The 21,082-nt window shown below is 41.7% G+C and overlaps 2 protein-coding genes across 5 annotated transcripts; both read left to right on the forward strand.

Moving 5' to 3' along the window:
• The first annotated feature begins 90 nt into the window (after positions 1-90).
• On the forward strand, positions 91-15,176 carry armc3 (armadillo repeat containing 3). 4 transcript variants are annotated; one of them, XM_036125612.1, is made up of 17 exons: positions 91-680; positions 1,718-1,835; positions 2,059-2,184; positions 2,385-2,453; positions 2,574-2,749; positions 2,934-3,110; positions 3,707-3,890; positions 3,984-4,160; positions 4,256-4,364; positions 5,420-5,669; positions 6,682-6,818; positions 7,107-7,275; positions 9,453-9,547; positions 12,001-12,087; positions 13,772-13,945; positions 14,094-14,256; positions 14,889-15,176. In XM_036125612.1, exons 1-17 carry the CDS (start codon positions 633-635, stop codon positions 15,090-15,092), a joined length of 2,463 nt encoding a protein of 820 aa, XP_035981505.1. In that variant the 5' UTR covers positions 91-632; the 3' UTR covers positions 15,093-15,176. The 4 variants fall into 4 exon arrangements, with proteins under 4 accessions (XP_035981505.1, XP_035981504.1, XP_035981506.1 ...); XM_036125611.1 differs by having other exon boundaries at positions 92-680; positions 2,916-3,110; XM_036125613.1 differs by having other exon boundaries at positions 93-680; positions 2,916-3,110; positions 4,008-4,160.
• Positions 15,177-15,796: 620 nt separating this feature from the next.
• Positions 15,797-20,998, forward strand: msrb2 (methionine sulfoxide reductase B2). Its single transcript, XM_021317184.2, has 5 exons — positions 15,797-16,211; positions 16,568-16,665; positions 20,211-20,287; positions 20,384-20,531; positions 20,621-20,998. The coding sequence occupies exons 1-5, from the start codon at positions 16,094-16,096 to the stop codon at positions 20,750-20,752; spliced, it is 573 nt and encodes a 190-aa protein (XP_021172859.2). The 5' UTR covers positions 15,797-16,093; the 3' UTR covers positions 20,753-20,998.
• The last annotated feature ends 84 nt before the right edge of the window (positions 20,999-21,082 follow it).

Genomic DNA, 21,082 nt, shown 5'->3' on the forward strand with positions numbered 1-21,082 from the left:
TCCTTCCTTCCTTCCTTCCTTCCTTCCTTCCTTCCTTCCTTCCTTCCTTCCTTCCTTCCTTCCTTCCTTCCTTCCTTCCTTCCTGTCAGTAGTTTTTGTTGGTTTCATATTTAAAAACCACACACGACAGCAGGAATATCAGCATTAAATTCATGGCAAACTGTTTGTGTTTATTTAAATTGGCCTGTAAAAAGTCTGGAAACGGGACAACCCTGATACATGCTGGCCATGCATGTGAACACTGTTCGCTGTGTGTGAGGAAATACCTGTGTTTTAATTGCTAAAGTTAAAGAAATTAACGCCTAAATAAACGGCATTTACTCCCGCGCGACATGGCCTCGGTTGCGTAGCAACCAGGTGTCAACTTCCTTTCTCCCCCCCCCCCGGAATGTACCGCTTACAGTTCGGTCATTATAGGCTAATAAAAGTCACACAGAAGATCCGCTATGGGGGTACAGTATGCGGGCTATTTCAGGAGTTGGTCTTCTGTGTCATTCGTGAAGCAGAGCAAGTAGTCGGCTACAGGTTAGCTCAGGAGTTTGCCTCGCCTATTTTCACAGCTTGAGTGAACTGAACAGCATCTTGAGCAGCTGCTAGCTACCTTAGCTACCTGTGCTTCTGGAAACAACAACATGGGCAAGAAGCCGAAAAAGGAGAGCGAGGCCCCGCGCAAGGAAGGGGTAAGAAAATCCCCTTTTAACGAACCCCAGCTAATGGGAACTGTTGTTTAATAACACTGCTGGCTACTCAGACCCATATTCCTGTGGATAGCTACCCCTGGTAACGATGTTTAAAAAAAGCCTTAAAATAAATTATTATTTAATTCATGAAACACAATATTAAACTTTTAATTTGATTTTTTTTTAAAAAAACCCATCTAATTTTTTTCAGTGGTAAAATAATCCAGTGACAAGAAATACCCTTTATAGGAATTTTACTGTTCAAATTCTTGGTACCACTGATTGCCCCAGTAGAATAAATGTAATGAGAAGCATTTGCTGATTTTTGATTTACTCTTTCAAATTGATCAGACTTTCTATGAACTTCTAATTAGTACTATTCGGGGTTTAGGTGTGCTTGAGGTGTAAATATGGCGTAACACAGTGGCCCATTTTCTTTTTAAACCTCCCCCCCCCATAAGCACTGCTATAACACTACAGCTAAGAGTGACGTCTTGGGTCCCCTTAACAACCACAACTCATTTTTTCAGGGAGTTTTTGCTACTCACTGCTGGAACCTCAACTGGAAATTAATGCATGATTGAGCCTTTCAGTGGAACACTTTTTGTGGGGTTTGTTGTGAAGCAGATCCTGAAGTGTGTGACGGATCCTCCATCACACACTGTTAGGTATGGTGGAGGATCCGTGATGCTGTGGGCCTGCTTCCCTTTCCAAAGGCCCATGGACCCTCTTAGGACGGCGTCACCAACTCGGCCAGGGATTTGAAAACAGGCTGTGCTTTAACAAAATAATCACCTAAATCAATGCAGCAATGGTTCAACAGGTCCTTAATCAAGTTTTTTTTTTTAAAGTCTGTAACGCTAAATCCTATTGTAAACCTGAGTGCTGGGCTGAAGACTGGAGGGGATAAGATCCTTTTAATTTTTTTTATATATATTTTTTATAAAAGCCACCAAATCTCTCCAAAATCTGCATGTTGTGATTCACTTTCTTTTCTTTTAATCCTAATAGTTCTCTCTTTCTCTCTTGGCACTCAGTTTGAACCACTGTCTCTGGAGAGTAAAACCCCAGCAACGGTGGTGTTGCTCTTAAACTCCCAGGAGGAAGACATTCTAGTAAAAGCGTGTGAAGCAATCCACACATTTGCAGAGAAAGGTAAGAGAATACCGCAGACACCAAATCGCACATGAGAATTTTCTGTTGTGTATAAGTGAATCACTGCCCTGCTCTGTTCTATTTTTAAACTCACATCTGAGACCGATTTCTCCTTTATTCATCAATATTCTTTTGTATTAAAGCGTCTACTCTGCAGCCATGCTGATTTTTTTTTATTTATTTATTTATTTATTTTTTGCTCACTGTCCCCCCCTGTTGTCAGGAGATGAGAACAGAGTTTCCCTGCTGGGACTAGGAGCTGTGGAGCCTCTCTGCAGGCTCATTGCTCACAGCAACAGACTGGTCAGACGTAATGCCTTCATGGCCCTGGGTATTATGGCCACCAATGGTTTGTTTCGTCTAACTACCCATATCATAACCAAGATTTAAATCAAATTGGATGCGTTTAAATGCAGGCTTTGCGAGAACATGGCCTTTGCGAATAACTGTACATTTTCCTGTTCATCTAGTTGCCTTTTGGCTAACTATATTTACACGTTTTACATGACTGATTCACTCTTATCCTTATCCTCTTGTTTCAACCGAAAGGTGACGTTAACAACGTTCTGAAAAAAGCGGATGCCATTCCATCGATGATACAAAACCTCACACCCGAAGGTGAGTTCCTATCACGACCAGATTCTGTCACCCCAATTAGCGTGGACACAATCAAAACCGTCCGCTTCACGTTGAATCCACGGCGTGTTTCTTTCCGACACCGCTCTATCTTTTCTCCAGAGGATGCGGTCGTCCAGGAGTTTGCGACGCTGTGCCTCGCCTCTCTGTCAGCGGATTTCACCTGCAGAGTCCAGATCTACGCCAACAACGGCATGCCGCCCGTAATCAGACTCCTGACCAGCTCGGACCCAGATGTCACGAAGAACTCACTGGAGATCATCTTCAACCTAGTTCAGGTGACTCAGAGCCGCGAGCCTGTAGGAAATTACAGGACTATGCTGCAGTAAGCCTTTTCGTTTGAAGTTGCGTCGACATTCATCAGCGTCGCAAACGCCACTGAACACATGACTGTCGTGTTTTTTTGCGACCCTCTTCTAACCTCTGCGGTTCGGGTGAATGAAGGACTACAAATGCCTGCAGGCGGTCCACGAGTTAGGTGGGATCCCCTCCCTGCTGGAGCTGCTTAAGTCGGACTTTCCTGTCATCCAGCGTTTGGCTTTGAAGACGCTACAGTGTGTCACTTCTGATAAGGAGACGCGGGAGACCTTCAGGGAGGAGCAGGGATTTGAGAAGCTCATGGATATTCTCAGTAATATGGTGAGTATAAAAGCGCTTCGCACAAGTATTCACACTAATCCAACTGTTCCGCTTTTTTTTTTTTAAATGACATTACAACCCTAAAACTCAATGTATATATATATATTTTTTTGGGGGGGGTTGTATGAGACAGACCAACCCAAAGTAGCACATAGTTGCCAAGTGATGCATGGTTATCAACATCCACAATTAAAGGTCTGAAAAGTATGGTGTGTATTTATTATTATTTTTTTTACCCTTCTCTGAATCAATATGTTGCAAAGGCTGTTTTTAGTTATTTCGTTTGAATATGTAACAACATATACAGAATGTAAAAATAAGAAGCAGAAGAAGAAGAAGAAGAAAAAAAGAACAAAATAAGAAAAATATTTGCTGGAGATTTTCAAGGAGCGTAGAGAAGTAGAAACTCAGAGTTCTAACTAGTGACTAATAGTTTTCCAGATACCCTTACCCACTGGTCTGTTACCATTTTCACTGCCTCTACAGCTGCAGGGTTTTTGGGAGGAAGTGATGTAGATGGTGGTAAGGACAACTCAGAACTACCAGGAGCGTGGAGGCTCATCCCCTGCTTCTCCTTTGTTTTCTATCTCTAAAAGGATCTTGCCGACCTACACGGCGAGGCCTTACATATCGTGGCCAACTGTTTGAGGGACGGCGAGACTCTTCAGCTCATCCACAACGACGGGGGGCTCGCAAGGCTGATGGACTTTGTCCTCGCACCCAGCACCCCCGCGATCCAGTCCACTGCGGTCCAGTGCCTCTCCAGGGTAGCTCAGAGCTGTAAGAACATTTAAAAATTCCCCTTTATGTCATCAACAATAGGTTTAAGCAAATTCAGAAGACCCTTATTGTGGCTTCATGCCTTTTCCTCCGGTGACGCTGACGTTTGGCGCGTAGGTGAGGGCCGCAGCGTCCTCCACGAGCAGGAGGTGGAGAAGGCTCTGGTGGAGCTCCTGTCTGCGGCCGACGACGACGTGAAAGCCTCTGCCTGTCAAGCTGTGGCCGCCATGAGCTTCCACCCAGCCAGCAAAGACAGCTTCAGAGACTGGGGTGCACCGATATATACAGATAATACCGCCACCGGACCACCAGCAGCAGCAGTGGCGAACACACTGCGACGGTTTCGTGTGTGTTTTTTTTTTCAGGCGGTCTCCCTGCAGTGGCGCAGCTGCTGAATGGCGAGAGCTCGGCGCTGAGAGAAGCGGCGACCCAGGCTCTCTCGAGCCTCACGCACGGCAGCCAGGCCAACGCACTGTGAGTGACCAACACCCTGACCTCTGCTCCTCCCACTTGCGTTTCAAGAGCGACTCAGAGCCGTTTGTTAAGCAGGCGCTGGGCGGCGTGGCGTAAACCGAAGCCTCGTAATAAGCTGCGATCCTGTTTTCAGAGATCACGGCGTGCTGATTAGCGGACTCTGTGAGATTTCATTCCATTGTGCGAGCAGAGCAAGCAAGCAAGATGCTGAGCGTGCACTGCATCAACAGAAAGCTTTGCAAAACAAACATTTTTTTTTTAAATGAAAATTGTTCATCGGGCTTAAGAAGACTGATGAAAACCACTGTCAATAAACATCATAAAAAGGATGTGATGCAATAAAACTGAAAGCAAGACAACATGAACTAGTGACGATGATGATGTAATCTGACGGTTTTTAGATTAGATGCCATTCCTTCCCTTTTATCTTCAGGTTTTTTTAATGTATTTTTTATTTATTTTATTTTTTTTCTTCCCCAGTGTCCTGTCTAGCAATGTGGCAATAAGAATTGATATCTTAATGCCAAATAGAGCTCGACAGATTTTACTTTCACAAGTGGAGCAAACAGCTTTCGCCATAATGCTCCGCTTGATTTGTGCATGTAAATAGCTTTATTGTGATTCCTGCAGGGAGAATTTCAAATTATATGGACACTACTGTATTTTTTTTAATGTATTTTTTTTAATGTATCGTGCGTCTTCATGTTTCCCTCGCGCTCTGTCCCCTATTCACTTGTTCTTTTCCTCTCTCTGCGTCATACCTTCTTTACTTCTGTTCTCCACGGAAAATGCCGCCGCATCATCCATCATCTCTGGCTCATTAAACAGTTGTAGGCGTTCCTTCATTTCTCACTCCGCTACAACCTATCCCCACCTTGAAAGCATCCTGCCGTCACTATCCTTCTTCTGTCTTGGTTTCCGATTTCTCTCAATGTCTGCCCAACCCACTGGAGTAAGACACGTGTCACACATATACATCAGGTGCTTGCAGAAGGTTGACATGCAGACTGACGTGCCGTGTCACTTCCAGTCAGTAGTAACATGGTATCTTCCAGTGCGGCGTATGAGGCGGGGGCCCACGAGGTCCTCATCCAGCAGCTGTGTGGAAGCTCTGCGAGGACGGTCGCCAACTCTGCCGCCGCTCTTTGCAACATGGCGGAACAGGAGATCATCCAGTCCAGCATCCTGTCCCACGGAGGCATAGAGGCTCTGGTAGAACCCTTGAGGTCCAACGACGCACAGGTCCTGATCAACACTACGCTGTGCGTGGCAGTGCTGGCCTGTGACAACGAAGCAAGGGCAAAGGTTTGAAGGAACTGCGAACGATCACGGTTCAGAGCTGTAAAAACGTGATGACATTTCTGCTGCTTTCTACTCACTGCAAAACGGATCTAAAAATAAAAGTAAAATGTTCTTAAAGTTAGTGTTTTAATCCTTGATTTGAGCAGGTAAATAAGATTATCTGCCAACAGAATGAGTATTCTGACCCCTAAAATAAGATAATTAGACATCCTGCACTTAAAATAAGCAGATGGAGATGAATTGTTCATATTTTAAGTTCAAAAATCTTATTCCATCGGCAAATCATCTTATTTACCTGCTCAAATCAAGGACAAATATACTAATTTTAAAGAATATTTTACTTATTTCTAGTTCCATTTTTGCAGTGCTGACAACAAAACACAGTTCCTTGCAAAAGTACTCATACCAGCAGGACAATGGTAACTCTTGGAGGAAAACTATCACTGTACCTCACCCTGAGCAGACTTAGCATCCACGTTGAAACATAGTGGCGGCAGGATCAAGCCCTGGGTGGAGGCTTTTTTTTTTTCATCAGCAGAGTTTACGCGAGGCTATACCGCGAGACATAGCTGTAATAACTGGGCAGGAGGTGCACCTTTCAGCAGGACAACGACCCTAAACATGCAGCTACCTAAACGGGCGTTACACTGGAATGGATTAGATTGAAGCACAGTTAAATGGCGGAGCAGCCCGGTCAAAGTCCTGACCTAAATTCAAATCAAAATCTGTGGCAAGACTAAACTTGACAGTCACAGACACTCGCCATCCTATATCACAGAGATGTATAGTTTTCCTCCCATTTCACAATTATCTCTACTTCGTGTTGTATGCATTCAGGTTTTTAGGTTGTAATGTGACATCATGTAAAACTGTTAAGGGGTGGGGGCACTTTTGCAATGAACTGTGTCTAAAACAAAAAGGAAAATAAATAGTTAGGAGCTGTCTCGTTTGACCCACATTTTTTCCCCATTCCGCTCTAAAATCTCCCAAACTCTTCCCCTTTCCCTTCAAATAGTTTCACAAAGCTGGAGGCCTTGAACCGCTCGTCGCCCTGCTGCACTCCAATGACAAGGAGGTGCTGCAAAATGCATGCTTCGCGGTGGATGTTTGCGCCGGGGAAACGTCCTGTGCTGTGGAGATGTGCAGACTTGGGTAAAACACATAAATAAATATGACGCATATAAATCAAATCAAATACAACCATAATATAGCATATTTATAAGTTGAAATGCAGTAAAGGGAAAGCATTGCTTAGTAAAAGTACGCCGCAGCAATGGTGGTCATAATGGCTGGATTGTAGTTTTTTTAACCAGCCACCGGATGGCGGTATGGGACAATGTTTTGGGTCTTTTACATGAGAAGCAATGCCAGATTTTGTTCATATGTGTATATGTCGATTAGTCTGAAAACGTGTTTCTTCTGCTTGTGTCTGTGTCTCAGGGCTCTTCAAATACTTCAGCAAATCAACGAGTCGGGGAACCGTAGAACCAGTTTCAGCGAGTTGGCCATGACCAGCCTGCTCAACACCAACCTGCCTGTTAAATACAGCCTGACGGGACATTTGGCTTCCACTGATATTATTACAAGTGGCTTCTATGATGCTGGGAAGGTGTGTTTACTAGAATGCAAAAATCCAGAGAGACAGTTACCTAACAATAAGTTGTCTTGCTTGTTTTTGACTGAAAAATCTGATCAGAAACAAACACTGGTAAGGATTCCCCTATTTATTAGAGTGTTCTGCCATGCAAGCAAAATAAAAGCTAAGTGTAGCATTCTTTGCTTACTAATAGTCAGGTGAGATAGTATAGAGTGATAAAGTACATACAGGATAAACGTGAAGGCTGATGGTCTGGCCTTTTACCTAAGACTATGGATAGTCAGTAAGAAACTGTTCCCTTAAAACAATTAGGGTTCCATCCACACAATGGCAGACCCCTGTAGCTATAAATACATGTGTGCACTTAGCAGACACTAAAACAATGGTATAGTGCGGTGAAAATGTCTTTAACCTCCGTAGATTTCATCAGTTTTTGCTTTTTGTCACACTTAAATGTTTCAGATCATCAAACAAATTTTATTATCAGTCAAATGGAACCTGAGTAGGTACAACGCTGTTTGAAATAATGACGTTGGTTTTAAGGGAGGGGGGGGGGGACAAACTAATCTAGCCCAAAGAGTAAAATTAACTGGTAAATAATGAATGAAGAGTGATTAACCACATTTCAGTGGTTAAAGTTTTCAAGTCATGCCCAGGCTTGATTACTGCTAGACATGTATATCAAGAAGATTATTCAGTGGAATCTGTCTGACAACTTGAAGTAGGCGCCAAAGAAAATCAAGAGCTGGTACGAAGCAAAATCCAGGCCATTTATCTGTCTGGATTAGGTAACAAAGCCATTTTTAAGGCATTGGGACTTCAGTGAACCACAGTGAGAGCCATTATCCACAACTGGAGAAATTAAGGAGCAGTAGACAACTTTTGTAGGAGTTAGAGGCCTACCAAAGTTACTCCAGGTGAGCCTTGATGACTCGTTCAAGAGGTCACAAACGAATCCAGATTAAAATCTAATTCCCTCCAGATCGTATTGGCCACTGTAAAGGTGGACAATGTGAAAGAATAGTAGAGAATAGACAGGGCAGATATGACATTAATGGGAGTGTACCAAAGCCAGACTGTTGATCTGTTGAACTGTTGAAAGAAAAAACCCTAAACGAAACAAAAGCCCGTCTCAATTTACCAAAAAACATCTAGATGATCCCTGAAACCTTCAGGAAAATAAATCTGTGGACTGACAAGACAAGCGCGGAAATTTCTGTGGTTGTCTGTTTTGTGACATCTGGTGTAAAACTAACACACCATTTCAGAAAAAGGAGCTCACAGTAGTGGTAGAGTGACGTCTAGGGATACTTTGCTTCCCCAGGACGCACGTGGCTCACTGTGACTGATAGGTCACATATCCTGAAGACGAATATCTGGGACTGAGTTTGTAATGCTGAGCCAAGCACTAATGCATAACCCAAGCACTTGGGTTATGCATTAGGTCATGTTGAAAAAATAAATAAAATCATGTGAAACACATATGCAAGTCTGCTTTTGAATGGTTAAAAAAATAAAAAAATAAAACGAAGGCTTTTGGGTGGCCCAATCAAAGCCAGGACTTAAATGTGATCAGGATCCTGTGTTGTGACCTTAAACAGGCGGTTCATGCTAAAAAACCCTCAGTTTTGCTTGTCGTAAAACAGTTCTAAGAAAGAAATAAACACATCCAGGGAAATTTAAAAGACTCATTGCCAATTATCACTAACACTTAATGGTATTTGTTGTTATAGGGTGACAAAACAAGATGTTAGCTTCAGGGGGCAATTGCCTTTTCCCAGACAGCCAGGTTGGTTTAGATTACTATTCCCTTTTACAAATGAAACTATCGTTACACAGCCACATTTTGCATTTACTCAGGCTATTTTTGTCTGATATAAAAAGTAGTTTTTTCATCTCAAACGTTTAAGTTTGACAAAAACACCACCACAAAAAAGGAGTGAAACATTTTTTCATAGGACTGTATCTGAAAAAAGTCAGCATAGCTTTCCCCACATGGGGATAAAAAAAACAAAAAAAAACAAAAAAAAAACTGCTCAGCTTATACTTGGAAATATTACTCCTCCTTTTTTCAAAAATGCCAAAAATCTTGGTCACGGAATATTTAGTGTCTGTTTTCTCCATCTTTCACAAAGAACAACGTGTTCCCTTATCACCCGTTTATGCATTCCTCCCTCTGTTCCTCACAGGTTTGTTTGGGTCAGACGGTCCTGACTTTGGAGGAGCTGTCCAAGCAGCCAGTCAACCAGAACCGGGCCATTATTGTTGTCGACATCGCAACAGAGTATGAAAAACACTTTCCTTTCGCCACTCCCTAGGTTATAGTTTTGCAAAGACATTTGGATTAAAGATGGTAATGTGCTAAATATATGGAACTGATCCCAACCACTCTTATGGGACTACTTTATAGAACAATCACAAGTTAAATCTTTTGGGATCGGCCACAAAATTATTCATATATTTGTGAAGTTTCTGAGATGTCTTAGGACACTGTGACCCTCCCCCTGGCTGCTCCAATCCAGTGCTCTACTTTCCCCCCCTCTAGTTTCTTGTTTCTTGTTTATTTCCTCTCCCCTCTTGCCTCCAGCGTGCCCCACCATTGTGGACTCACTGGATAAATTACCCGTCTTTTAAGATGCCAAACACTCTGAGCTGTTGTGTTTAGACCAAATAACTCCCACCCACAATTCTGAACACGCACTAAAGCAACGGTAGTCTCCTCTAAAGCTGTACACAAGCACCGTAGGATGCCAGAAATCACATTTTGAACGTCCAGAGAAACATGGTAACAAGTAATCTACCTCATTTACTAAATGCTATGCACACATCAGAGTAACTTCTTTCCTAGGATGCATGCACACACAGCACCACATGCATCCCTAAGCAGGCTGTTATGTAATCCAAACTTTAGGTTAGTCTGACACAATGTGTCAAGTAGAACTTAAGGTACATCACACTGCAGCTAGGATTGTTTTTTTTTTTGGTTTCTGCTGCTTTCTCTTTACAAACGCAGTGTTGTCAAGCCACAACCCTTTCTTTCTGTGATCTCCAAGGCTTTTTGGATCTGTTTATTCGGGACATATGCAGCAGGACCTGACACAAACAGCCACCTCCCCGCTAAACATGTCTAGAAAGCATTCAGATAAATGTCTCTTTGCAGTAACATAATCTTACACAAAGAGGAAGTCTTATCTGGGAAGAAAAAAAAAATCACACAATAAGAAATAATTGTTAATTATTACCCTCCTAAACATTCCTGTAGAATACATTCAATTCAATTCAATTCAATTTTATTTATATTGCGCCAATTCATGAAACATGTCATCTCAAGGCACTTTACAAAGTCAAGTTCAATCATATTATACAGATTGGGTCAGATTATACAGATTGGTAAATTATTTCCTATATAAGGGAACCAGTTGATTGCATCAAAGTCCTGACAAGCAGCATTCACTCCTGGGGAACCGCAGAGCCATAGGGAGAGTCGTCTGCATTGTCCATGGCTTTGCAGCAATCCTTCATACTGAGCAAGCATGAAGCGACGGTGGGAAGAAAAACTCCCCATTAACGGGAAGGAAAACCTCCGGCAGAACCGGGCTCAGTATGAACGGTCATCTGCCTCGACCGACTGGGGTTACAGAAGACAGAACAGAGACACAACAAGAGAAACAAAAAAGCACAGAAGCACACATTGATCTAGTAATCTGTTCTACATTAGATGGTAGTAGCGGGTGAGCCGTCTTCTCTGGATGATGTCACAGTTAACAGAACGCCAGACCAGGTGTACCTACTATGAAGAAAAAGAGAGAGAACAGAAAGTTAAAGCAGAAATGACAACACATAATGCATAATTGAAGAACAGTAGAACTCTATAGAGTGAGAAAATTAGATCCTGATATCCTCCAGTAGCCTAAGCCTATAGCAGTAAAACTATAAAGGTAGCTCAGAGTAACATGAGCCACTCTAGTTATAAGCTTTGTCAAAAAGGAAAGTTTTAAGATTAGTCTTAAAAATAGATAGGGTGTCTGCCTCACGGACCAAAACTGGGAGTTGGTTCCACAGGAGAGGAGCCTGATAGCTAAAGGATCTGCCTCCCATTCTACTTTTAGAGACTCTAGGAACCACCAGCAGACCTGCAGTCTGAGAGCGAAGTGCTCTGTTAGGAACATACGGGGTAATCAGAGCTCTGATATATGATGGAGTTTGATTATTAAGGGCTTTATACGTTAGAAGGAGAATTTTAAATTCTATTCTTGATTTAATAGGAAGCCAATGAAGGGAAGCTAAAATTGGAGAAATATGATCCCGCTTGTTGATTTTCATCAGAACTCTTGCTGCAGCATTTTGGATGTAACTGAATCCTTTTGTAATTTATACATATCACTGTTTTTACATTGATCAGAGTGTCTATAAACTTGTGTGCGGGGTATGAATATGAAATGATACATTTTATTTTGCTGGTACAAGCAATTAAGAGTGTTTATTATTTAATTTTCTATCTATCTATCTATCTATCTATCTATCTATCTATCTATCTATCTATCTATCTATCTATCTATCTATCTATCTATCTATCTATCTATCTATCTATCTATCTATCTATCTATCTATCTATCTATCTATCTATCTATCTATCTATCTATCTATCTATCTATCTATCTATCTATCTATCTATCTAAGTCTATCTATCTAAAACTTTTGAAAACTATACAAATTTTGAGTGTCTTTCTGCCACAGAGAGACAGTAGATCTACCAGAAGATACACCACCCAGCCTCTCAGAAGCAGAACTTGGCATCAAGAGAGGGGGAAAATCGACACCAAAGTGAGTGGAATATCAGGATACATGTGGCATTATAGGAAAACATTATTTGTTCAGGCTTTTGATTTTCGCTCGTTTTAAGTATGGACTGTGAAGCAGGGTGGGCCAGACTTTAGGTTTACTGGGCCTGTAGCCCATGGCCCCATGTTTTCTGGGGCCCCAAAGATAAAAAGGAAATGTATATTTTACAAACATTGTACTTTCAGTAAAACTCATAGACCCACATTAGGTGAAGTGTTTTAATATTGTTGGGTTTTAAAGAATAAACTATTTGAAAATCAATAAGTTATAGTACATCATTTCAGGAATAACACAGAGCCGTCTTCTAGGGAACATTTTTAACAAACTATGCATAAAATCTTACCCGGTAATCACTAGAAAAACATTGAAATGTCTCCAATTACTTGAAACGTTGAAATGTCTCCAATCCACATGGCTTTGTTTTTGCAAAATTGTGTTCAGAAAGGAAATAAAATTCTGTGCGAGCAAATACTTATTTGGGTTGTGCGAATTTTGTTTGCATTTGTTAAGAATTAGCAGGGAACTTCATCCACAACAAGGAATTTCAATGGCTCCTCACTCTGCTCTTTCTATTGTGGCAATAAAAACCTATTTCTAAATAAGCAGCCAGTGTGAGCACAAGTTCTGGGCAGAAATTGCGGATCGAGGTTATTCTTTGCACAGCTTAACTAGCTTAATATTGATTCATGGATTAACCAGTTTTATAGCAACATCTGCATTCAAGAATGTTAATTGTCATGTTGCCAGATGTCTTTGGACGGACAACGGTTCAGAATGCACATTACACACACAAGACAATCTTTCCAAGTCTTTTCCCCCCTTGGACTCAGTTAATTGCACTAACCAGCAACACTTGAATGGGAGAATGACTAAATGTAGTGTAAAGCGCTCTGGGATCCTCTAGACTTGATATAGCGCTATATAAGTACAGTCCATTTACCATTCCTGAGAAGTTTAGTGTGCCAATAGTCCTTAGCGTCTGAGACTAGTTTTCAAGTCAAAAAGTCACACACCCTTTACAGACGATAAAGATTACTGTGGAGTTTCACCATAAAATACCGTGCAAGAAATTTAGATCTTCAAGTTACAGAACTGTCCAACATTCAACAGCATTACTAAACTTATGTTTAAAAAAACTTGCTGGTTTGCTGAATATAATTCTGACACACACCGCGTAACACTGCCTAGCAGATACCCTGTCAGCGATCCACTAAAGCATGTGTAAGTCCTTGGCGCTTTTAAAGACAGCTCAGAAAAACATGTTAACAGATTAAACAGTGGCAGCTGGGGAAATATATATAAGATATGGGAAGTGTCCCTCGCGTACCTCCGTTACAGATAACATACTTTATTTTGAAAGTCTCACTTGTAGTTTCACCTCTTTTTTTTTAATTATAAACGCTAATTGATTTAGGGTCATTTGTACTTTGACATCTGGTTTAATACAAATGTAGATGAAGACTTGTTTTTAGGAATTTTAAGTTTAAAGTCCGTGTGTGTGTGTGTTTTTAAATACACAGTTACACATACATCTGCAACCAGTGTTGTAAATAGGGCCCAGAAATCAACTCAAGCCCAGGGATCCATATCCTCCCAAATTCGGCCCTGGATGAAGGGATAGCTTTCTCTACTACAATAGCGTATAACTGACTGTCTCTCTGCACAGAAAGAAAAAGGAGAAGGAAAAACAATATGAAGAGGCCCAAGAGTCTCCACCAGAGAAACAACAGAACATGGATGGACACAAGGAGGATGTCTACCTGCAGATGCTAATCAGAGAGGCCAAAGAGTCCGTCCTTCCACTGAAAGATGAACAAGAGCAGTATGCTGCCTTGGCCAGGTATCAAATGTTGCTAAAAGTTGTTAAATATGATACGATGTGGATGTCAAGAGTGTCGTTGGAAACTGTAGACCTGAAAGAAGCAAGGCTAACACTTCAAACGTTAAACGTCTCAACATTGTTATGAGTTTTTAATGCTTCCTGTCAGGTTGGTGAGCAAAGCCATGGGTGGAGTGGTGGCTGCAGAGAAGCTGCACCAGTTCCAGTGGGTGCTGCACCACAGTGAGCTCAAGTTTCAGCTCAAGTCTAATGTCATTCCCATTGGTTTGATAAACAAGGGGATCTACTGCCACAGAGCACTTCTCTTCAAGGTACAACTGCTTTCCACAAAGTATTAGCAGCTTTTGTCTTGTTCATTCTCTACTTTCCTGTGACGGTTATTGTCTATGTTACTTTAACTTCAAACTTATTCCTTTTATCTTTTTCATTCGTATCAAAAAAACTTCCTTTGTACCGTAAATTTGAAAAGTCTTTTCTACTCACTGGCTTTTTTCACCTTGTCTCATGTTACACTACTGACATCATTGTATTTTATTGGGATTTTATATGATCGACCACCTCAGAGTAGCACAGAATTGTGACGCGGAAGAAAAAGATACGTCTTTAGAAAGTGGTAAAACTAGCGCAAACCTACCAAGACATTTCCATTCTTCTAAACCGGCAGACCAACCAGGTACAGTGTTTATCAGAAAAACAGACAAACGGCCAGGTCAGGTGGGAGAATCTGGTTAAAGGACAACTATTAGTTGTACACTCCATAAATCTGGCCTTTTAGAAGGAATGGAAAGAACAAAGTAAATTCTGGAAAACATAAATGCATGCCGCACATTTTTTGTCTCATCAGGACTATGACTGCCTCTCGGTTGTGTTGTGGTTGTAACATGACCGTATGTAACATGCGACTGTATTCACATCCCTTTCTGCCTCATCCTGATCTTTCCAGTGTCTTGCCGACTGCATCGAAAAGAGCTGCACTCTTGTTCGTGGCGAGTACAACCGGGCCTGGAACGAAGTGGTCCTCTTCGGCGAGGACCCCGACAATCAAAGGTCTCCGCAGCCACGCCGCTACATAGTGGACCTCATGCATCAGCCTGGAACCTTACTGCCAGTCGACACCCCGGCTGCTGCGCTGTATCAGACCATATAGTTTCATTTGAAACGAATCCGCTCTGTATGACTTACTTTTGCAACATTAAATATGCGTTTGCTGGGTGAGAAAACCTAATCTCAATAATAAACCATAAATCACAACTTCTTGTGTTTAATTATCTTTGCTTTTGTATGCAATAGGAAAACAAATATAATTTAGACTTAGAGACTTAGACTTAGACAACTTTATTTGTAATTTTGTATGCACAGAGTGCGTACAGAACGACATTTCGTTGCATACGGCTTGTAAATTGCAGTAAAATTAAAATTACAGCATAAGGTGCAGCTGTGATTTAAAAGTAAACAATTTAAATGTAGACAATGCAGGAGAAGTCACAGTGTACATGTGAGTATTTTTTTAAAACCATCAGAATTGATTGTGCAAAGGGCATTTGTGCAAGAATACAGCTTGTAATTTACCATAGATTTAAAATACAGTATAAGGTGCAGCAGTGATTTAAAACTAAAACAATTGAAATGTAAACAATGCAGGAGAAAGTCAGAGTGTACAGGTGAGTATTTTTTAAAAAAAAACATTTGTATGTACAGAATTTGATTGTGCAAAGGGCATTTGTGCAAGAATGCATTTAGAATTTGTCCAAATTATAGAAAAATAAGTATTTCAGCCTCACAGACGGAGTCAGAAAGTACAAATGAATCTAATTGATCTCCTGATTGTTCACTGGAAGTGCTGCCAGAACTGACTTGGTCTCATTTCCCCCCCTACTGAAGCTTTTTCCAAGCATAAAGCAGCAGCTCACCGACGGCAGATGCCTTTTTTGCACAATCCCCTGCAATAAAAAGAGTCCAGGTCGGCCTTGTTCGGGTGGAGGTTTGATTTTTGACCTGGAAGACCAGCGGGAACTCGCTGCAGCATGAAAGATCCCGCCGCAGCGGGAGGGTTCGGCTCGCACTGATAATCCGCGCTGCACTTGACTCCGGACGCACACTTTGACACCGCGGGAGGAAATAATAATAAGAAAAAAACAAAACTCAAACATGTCGCGTTTTTTTGCTCGTCTCCTCGCTGCGGTTTCTCAACAACACGGGGCTGTCAGATCGGCGGTGATACCGCGGAGGATCCCTCTGTTCACCCGCTGTTTCTCCACATCTCCAGGTAAAACAGAGTTAGTTTACCCCGACTCTGGACTGCCCTCTCCCCCATGCAGGTCCTCTTGTACCCGGATGCAGGATGTCGGAGCTTTGCTTTGGATTGTCCTTGCAGGCTTTGATGCTTGTGTTAAGGTGTAATTTAAAAAACTGGAACTTGGGGCTTTGATTCATCTTATCGCGGAGCTGAAAGCGTTGTCGTTTTTTTATGTTTAAAGCCATAGCTATAGCAAAATGTTATTGTGTTATGCTTCCAAATAAGGCAGTTCATTTGGTCACCTGCAAATGGTGACACAAGCACCATCACAAATACTTGTTCTGACTGATTTATATAATGATTGTAAAGATCTCTTCTTTCTGCAGGCCTCCAGTCTCTCACACGCTACAACAAGACTACAGACTGGCACAAGAAACTGACACCAGAGCAGTATTTTGTCACAAGAGAGAAAGGAACTGAGGAGGTGAGTCTGTTAGGCTATATGAAATATATATATACTTTTTAGAAACAAGGGACTTTATACGGAATGAATAGGGAAGGACACCACCACCTCATGGTTCTGTGCCACTGGGACATAATCTGTGAATCTGGCACTGACGTGCACATTATCTCATGAAAAACAAGACATGGACTTTGCTCACTGCAGTGATGATGACCTGTGTCAGTTTCAGGCAGTCAAGCTCTACACTTCCACTATGTTTTGATTCACGTTTTTTTTATGTCATATAAACAGAACAAAACAAATAAACCAAAATTCTTACCCATTGATACGGCATGATTGTTTAAATGTTACCCGTTTAAAGGTGCATAGTGCAAGTTTTGATGTTGGATATTAATTTTCCTTTCCCATTCATAGCCTTACAATTGCCTGACATGTCAAAAGAGTTTCTTTCTATTTACCACAGTTGCGTGTATAGGCTGTATTAATCAGTTCATGAGAGAATGGTTCAGGCCGAATGTTCTGGGAATGCACGCAGTGTGACGCACTGCTCGCACTTGTTCACCTGGCTAATTTGAGTTTCAGTCCTAATAGTTGAGAACACGGGATAACTAAAATATTTATAGCTTTCTTATTATGGAAGACATTAGGCCTCTAATCAAAAGACCTGTGCAGTCACAGCAGCAGATGCTTTTCATCTTCTTCTATGGACGTGCACAACACTGGTGTAATTTCAACTTGTTGCCAGAGGGGGCAGGCATCTTCAAAAATCCTGGAAATTATGATTCTTTTAACAGCAAATTCTGCACACATATATAATAAAGGAGTGACAACTTCTCTTCAGATTCAATATTTATTAACAGAAACAAATGAACATCCAAAGAACACCACTATAGAATGTTGTTTATCTGAATTTACACTATATTTCAATCAACAAATCCTCTCTACTAAGCTAGTGAAACTTAAATAAACTACTAAGCAACATTAAGATAAAAAAAAACTACGTACACACAAAGGAAGCACACAGACAAATAACATAGTTGAAAACCATCATCACAATGATTCAGTGAATCCTGGTTCACTGCAGATCCAAGATAGAGAACCAAAGTTCATCTTAAAGAATATGGAATATGATACAATTAGATTAACTAATTTAGAACATTTGATTTGTGTTTTAACCCATTCACAGTGCAAATCTAAGTTGAGCAAAACATTTGAGAAAATAACATTTGAAAGAATGATTTAGTCGGAAAAAAAATCAACCTTTAGGACACTTGATTTTTTTTAATGTAGGGTAATTAGATCTCCAGGAAATAAATAGACTCAAATTGGTAACGTAGGAGGCTAGAGGGCACTGTAAGCAGACGACCAACCAGAATTGACGTATCGGGGCACTTCTAGTGGCCTTTGTTTACATCCGTTTGATGAGTTCACCTAAGTTACAAAAACACCATTAAATCGACATTAATCTTCTATATTAATGCTGTAATAACACTCATAGCATTATTAAACAACGGTGGAGCTAAATGAGCAAACCTGTTTAAAAACAAACTGTAGTTGCATTTACTTTAAATTATCCGGAAGCTAGCGGCAAATGCTAGCGGACATTCAGCGCTAATTAAAGACATTTAAGCCCTATTGGGTCGGGATGAGTGGACTGGACAGCACAAACATTAATATCCCATCGCTGTATAAAACCCTTCTGGAAATAAGGTTCGATATAACCATAAAATCACACTCAAACCACATCAGCAAAGCTTTGTTTACAGAACGTTAGCAGGTAGCTTAGCCAGCCTGCTTTACAAAACAGTAGAACTAGTGACTTAGTTCACCTAAGTTACAAAAACACCATTAAATCAACATTAATCTTCTATATTAATGCTGTAATAATGCTCATAGCATTATTAAACAATGGTGGAGCTAAATGAGCAAACCTGTTTAAAAACAAACTGTAGTTGCATTTACTTTAAATTATCCGGAAGCTAGCGGCAAATGCTAGCGGGCGTTCAGTGCTAATTTAAGACATTTAAGCCCTATTGGGTCGGGATGAGTGGACTGGACAGCACAAACACTAATATCCCATCGCTGTATAAAACCCTTCTAGAAATAAGGTTTGATATAACCATAAAATCACACTCAAACCACATCAGCAAAGCTTTGTTAACAGAACGTTAGCAGGAAGCTTAGCCAGCCTGCTTTACAAAACTGTAAAACAAATTAAAAAGAAACCATTTGACTTTCTGAGCAGCGAGCAGGTGGTTAGCTCCAAGGGGGAAACAGCCGTCGTTTGGGAAACCAGGCATGGGCGAGCTGTACCCGACTCTGTGTGGGTGCGCTCGGGCTGTGGACACGGGGACCTCTGCACAGCCTTCCTGCCATGGCAGAGTCTTGTAGGGTTTCCTGTGCAGGTTGCAGCCTGCGACTTCAGATCAGCTTACCTCTTAGCTTGGCCTGGCTGCAGGAGAGGAGACCGCTCAGCGCCGTCTTGACTCAGCTTCCCTGCTACGGTTTACTTAGCCTGGTCGGCACTGAGAATGTTCGTGGTTGTCCGAAACCCATTTGGACCCAGGTGGCTGTCTTCCCGGTTTGAACCACTTGTCACGAGGGCTCACAGGCAAAGAGGAAGATGTGAGAAAGGCAGCTTAGCCTTGTTTCGGTGCTGGCCCCCCCCCCCCCCCCCTGATTTGACGGGCAGTCCACTAGGGGCCTGTAAAAGTCTCACATTTCAGTAGCTTTAAACTTAGTCTGATTTCTCCTCATGGCTTGATTGCACAACAATAGCCTTCTGGGGGAAGGGAGAAACACTCAGTTATTTCATCAGCTTAGGAAGCAGAGGAAGTGCTTCGCTCTAACCACCGACTACCAAGGTCAGAGACGCTGTGAGGACAATCACCAGCCGCGTGTGCGTAAATTACGGGTGTCTATTGACACCGTCATTGGACAGTGCCTGCGTTTCTTTTCATCTTTCGCACACCGACAGAAACAAAAAAGTCCTGTTGTTGGTGCGGAGGTCCCTTTCCCATCAAAAGGGAGAGACAGTCAAAGCTGCCACTGTGTTCAATCAAAGACAGTTCTGTGAAAAACAAAGGTCCTGTGTCGTCAGATGTGTGTGAGAGTTGGAACCCTGTGTGAATGTAACCCGGCACGGAGCCACGGACACATTCATGGATCCCTGTCGTTCAGTGCATTTCATACTGGGAGTCATATCATGGGCATCCTGAGCCGGTGTCTGTCTCATCAAAAATGTCATTATAGTAACACATAATGCCTAATAGGATTCTTAATTCTCAGTTGTTCATCTCTATTGAAAAAGTTTGATGAACAATTACCTTTTATGACGGTTGGCGCTTATTAGGTTGACATTACAGTTTATCTAAATTTATATTATGAATTATACCAGTATTTTAGTGCTATAAACCTAGTTGCTACCTGCAATACATCAGTGCGGACAAGTTGCTCCCTTCAGCTGGAGGAGGAGGAGGAGGGACAAGCTACTGAACTTCAATAGGAAAACCTTTATTTAGAAACATAGAAATAGTAAAACCATCTGTGTCTGTGTGTGTGTTCAGCCCTTTAGTGGACTCTACTTGAACCATTTTGAAGTAGGAATGTACCATTGCGTCTGCTGTGAGGTTCCACTCTTCAGGTAAACACAACAAAACACTCAAAATCGGAATCTCCCAAAAAGGGGAGCTGAACGAATGCTGATTTTTTTTATGTTTTTCTTCATGTCTTCATGTAGTTCGGAGGCTAAGTATGACTCGGGCACCGGCTGGCCAGCATTCAAAGAGGCTCATGGCACATGGGAGCGCGACGAGAGCCATGCCTCCATTGTCCGTCGCCCTGACAACAGCCTGGGTAGTGCAGGGACAGAGATCCTCTGTAAAAATGTGAGCTGTGTTCCGCGCTATACGAAAGCTCAGTTTGGGCTAGTGCACTTCACTCAAACTGTTTTGGCTAACGTGTATTTGTCATACAGTGCGATGCCCACCTTGGCCACGTGTTTGAGGACGGACCAGACCCAACGGGGCAGCGGTTCTGTATAAACAGCGCAGCTCTCAAATTCAAGCCCAGAGAAAACGGTGTATCTGACGCAGATGAGCAGAAGTGATGGGACTTGCTTCAGTTTTGATCGTGGCGTTTAATCAAAACAAGTGGAGCTGCCTTGTACGCCGGAAGTGAATCGGTTGATAAACAGAGTGCAGAAAAATCCAAGCGCTAATGGAAAAAAAAAACATGTAGTGTGTCCTCCTGGCTAAGCACATTTTGTTTATTTTAAACTGTAATCTGATTGAAATAACTTTTGTCTCTACTGTGCATATTAATGTTTTCTTGCCATAAAATGTTTCTCATTTAAGCCTTGGTGTGTGAGATTTTCTTTCCTAAAATGTGTCGTTAAAACGTTTTTTTGCTGCCCCCTGTTGTTCAGAATCAGCACTAA

The sequence above is a fragment of the Fundulus heteroclitus genome, chromosome 21, assembly GCF_011125445.2.
Source record: "Fundulus heteroclitus isolate FHET01 chromosome 21, MU-UCD_Fhet_4.1, whole genome shotgun sequence".
Lineage (NCBI taxonomy): Eukaryota > Metazoa > Chordata > Actinopteri > Cyprinodontiformes > Fundulidae > Fundulus > Fundulus heteroclitus.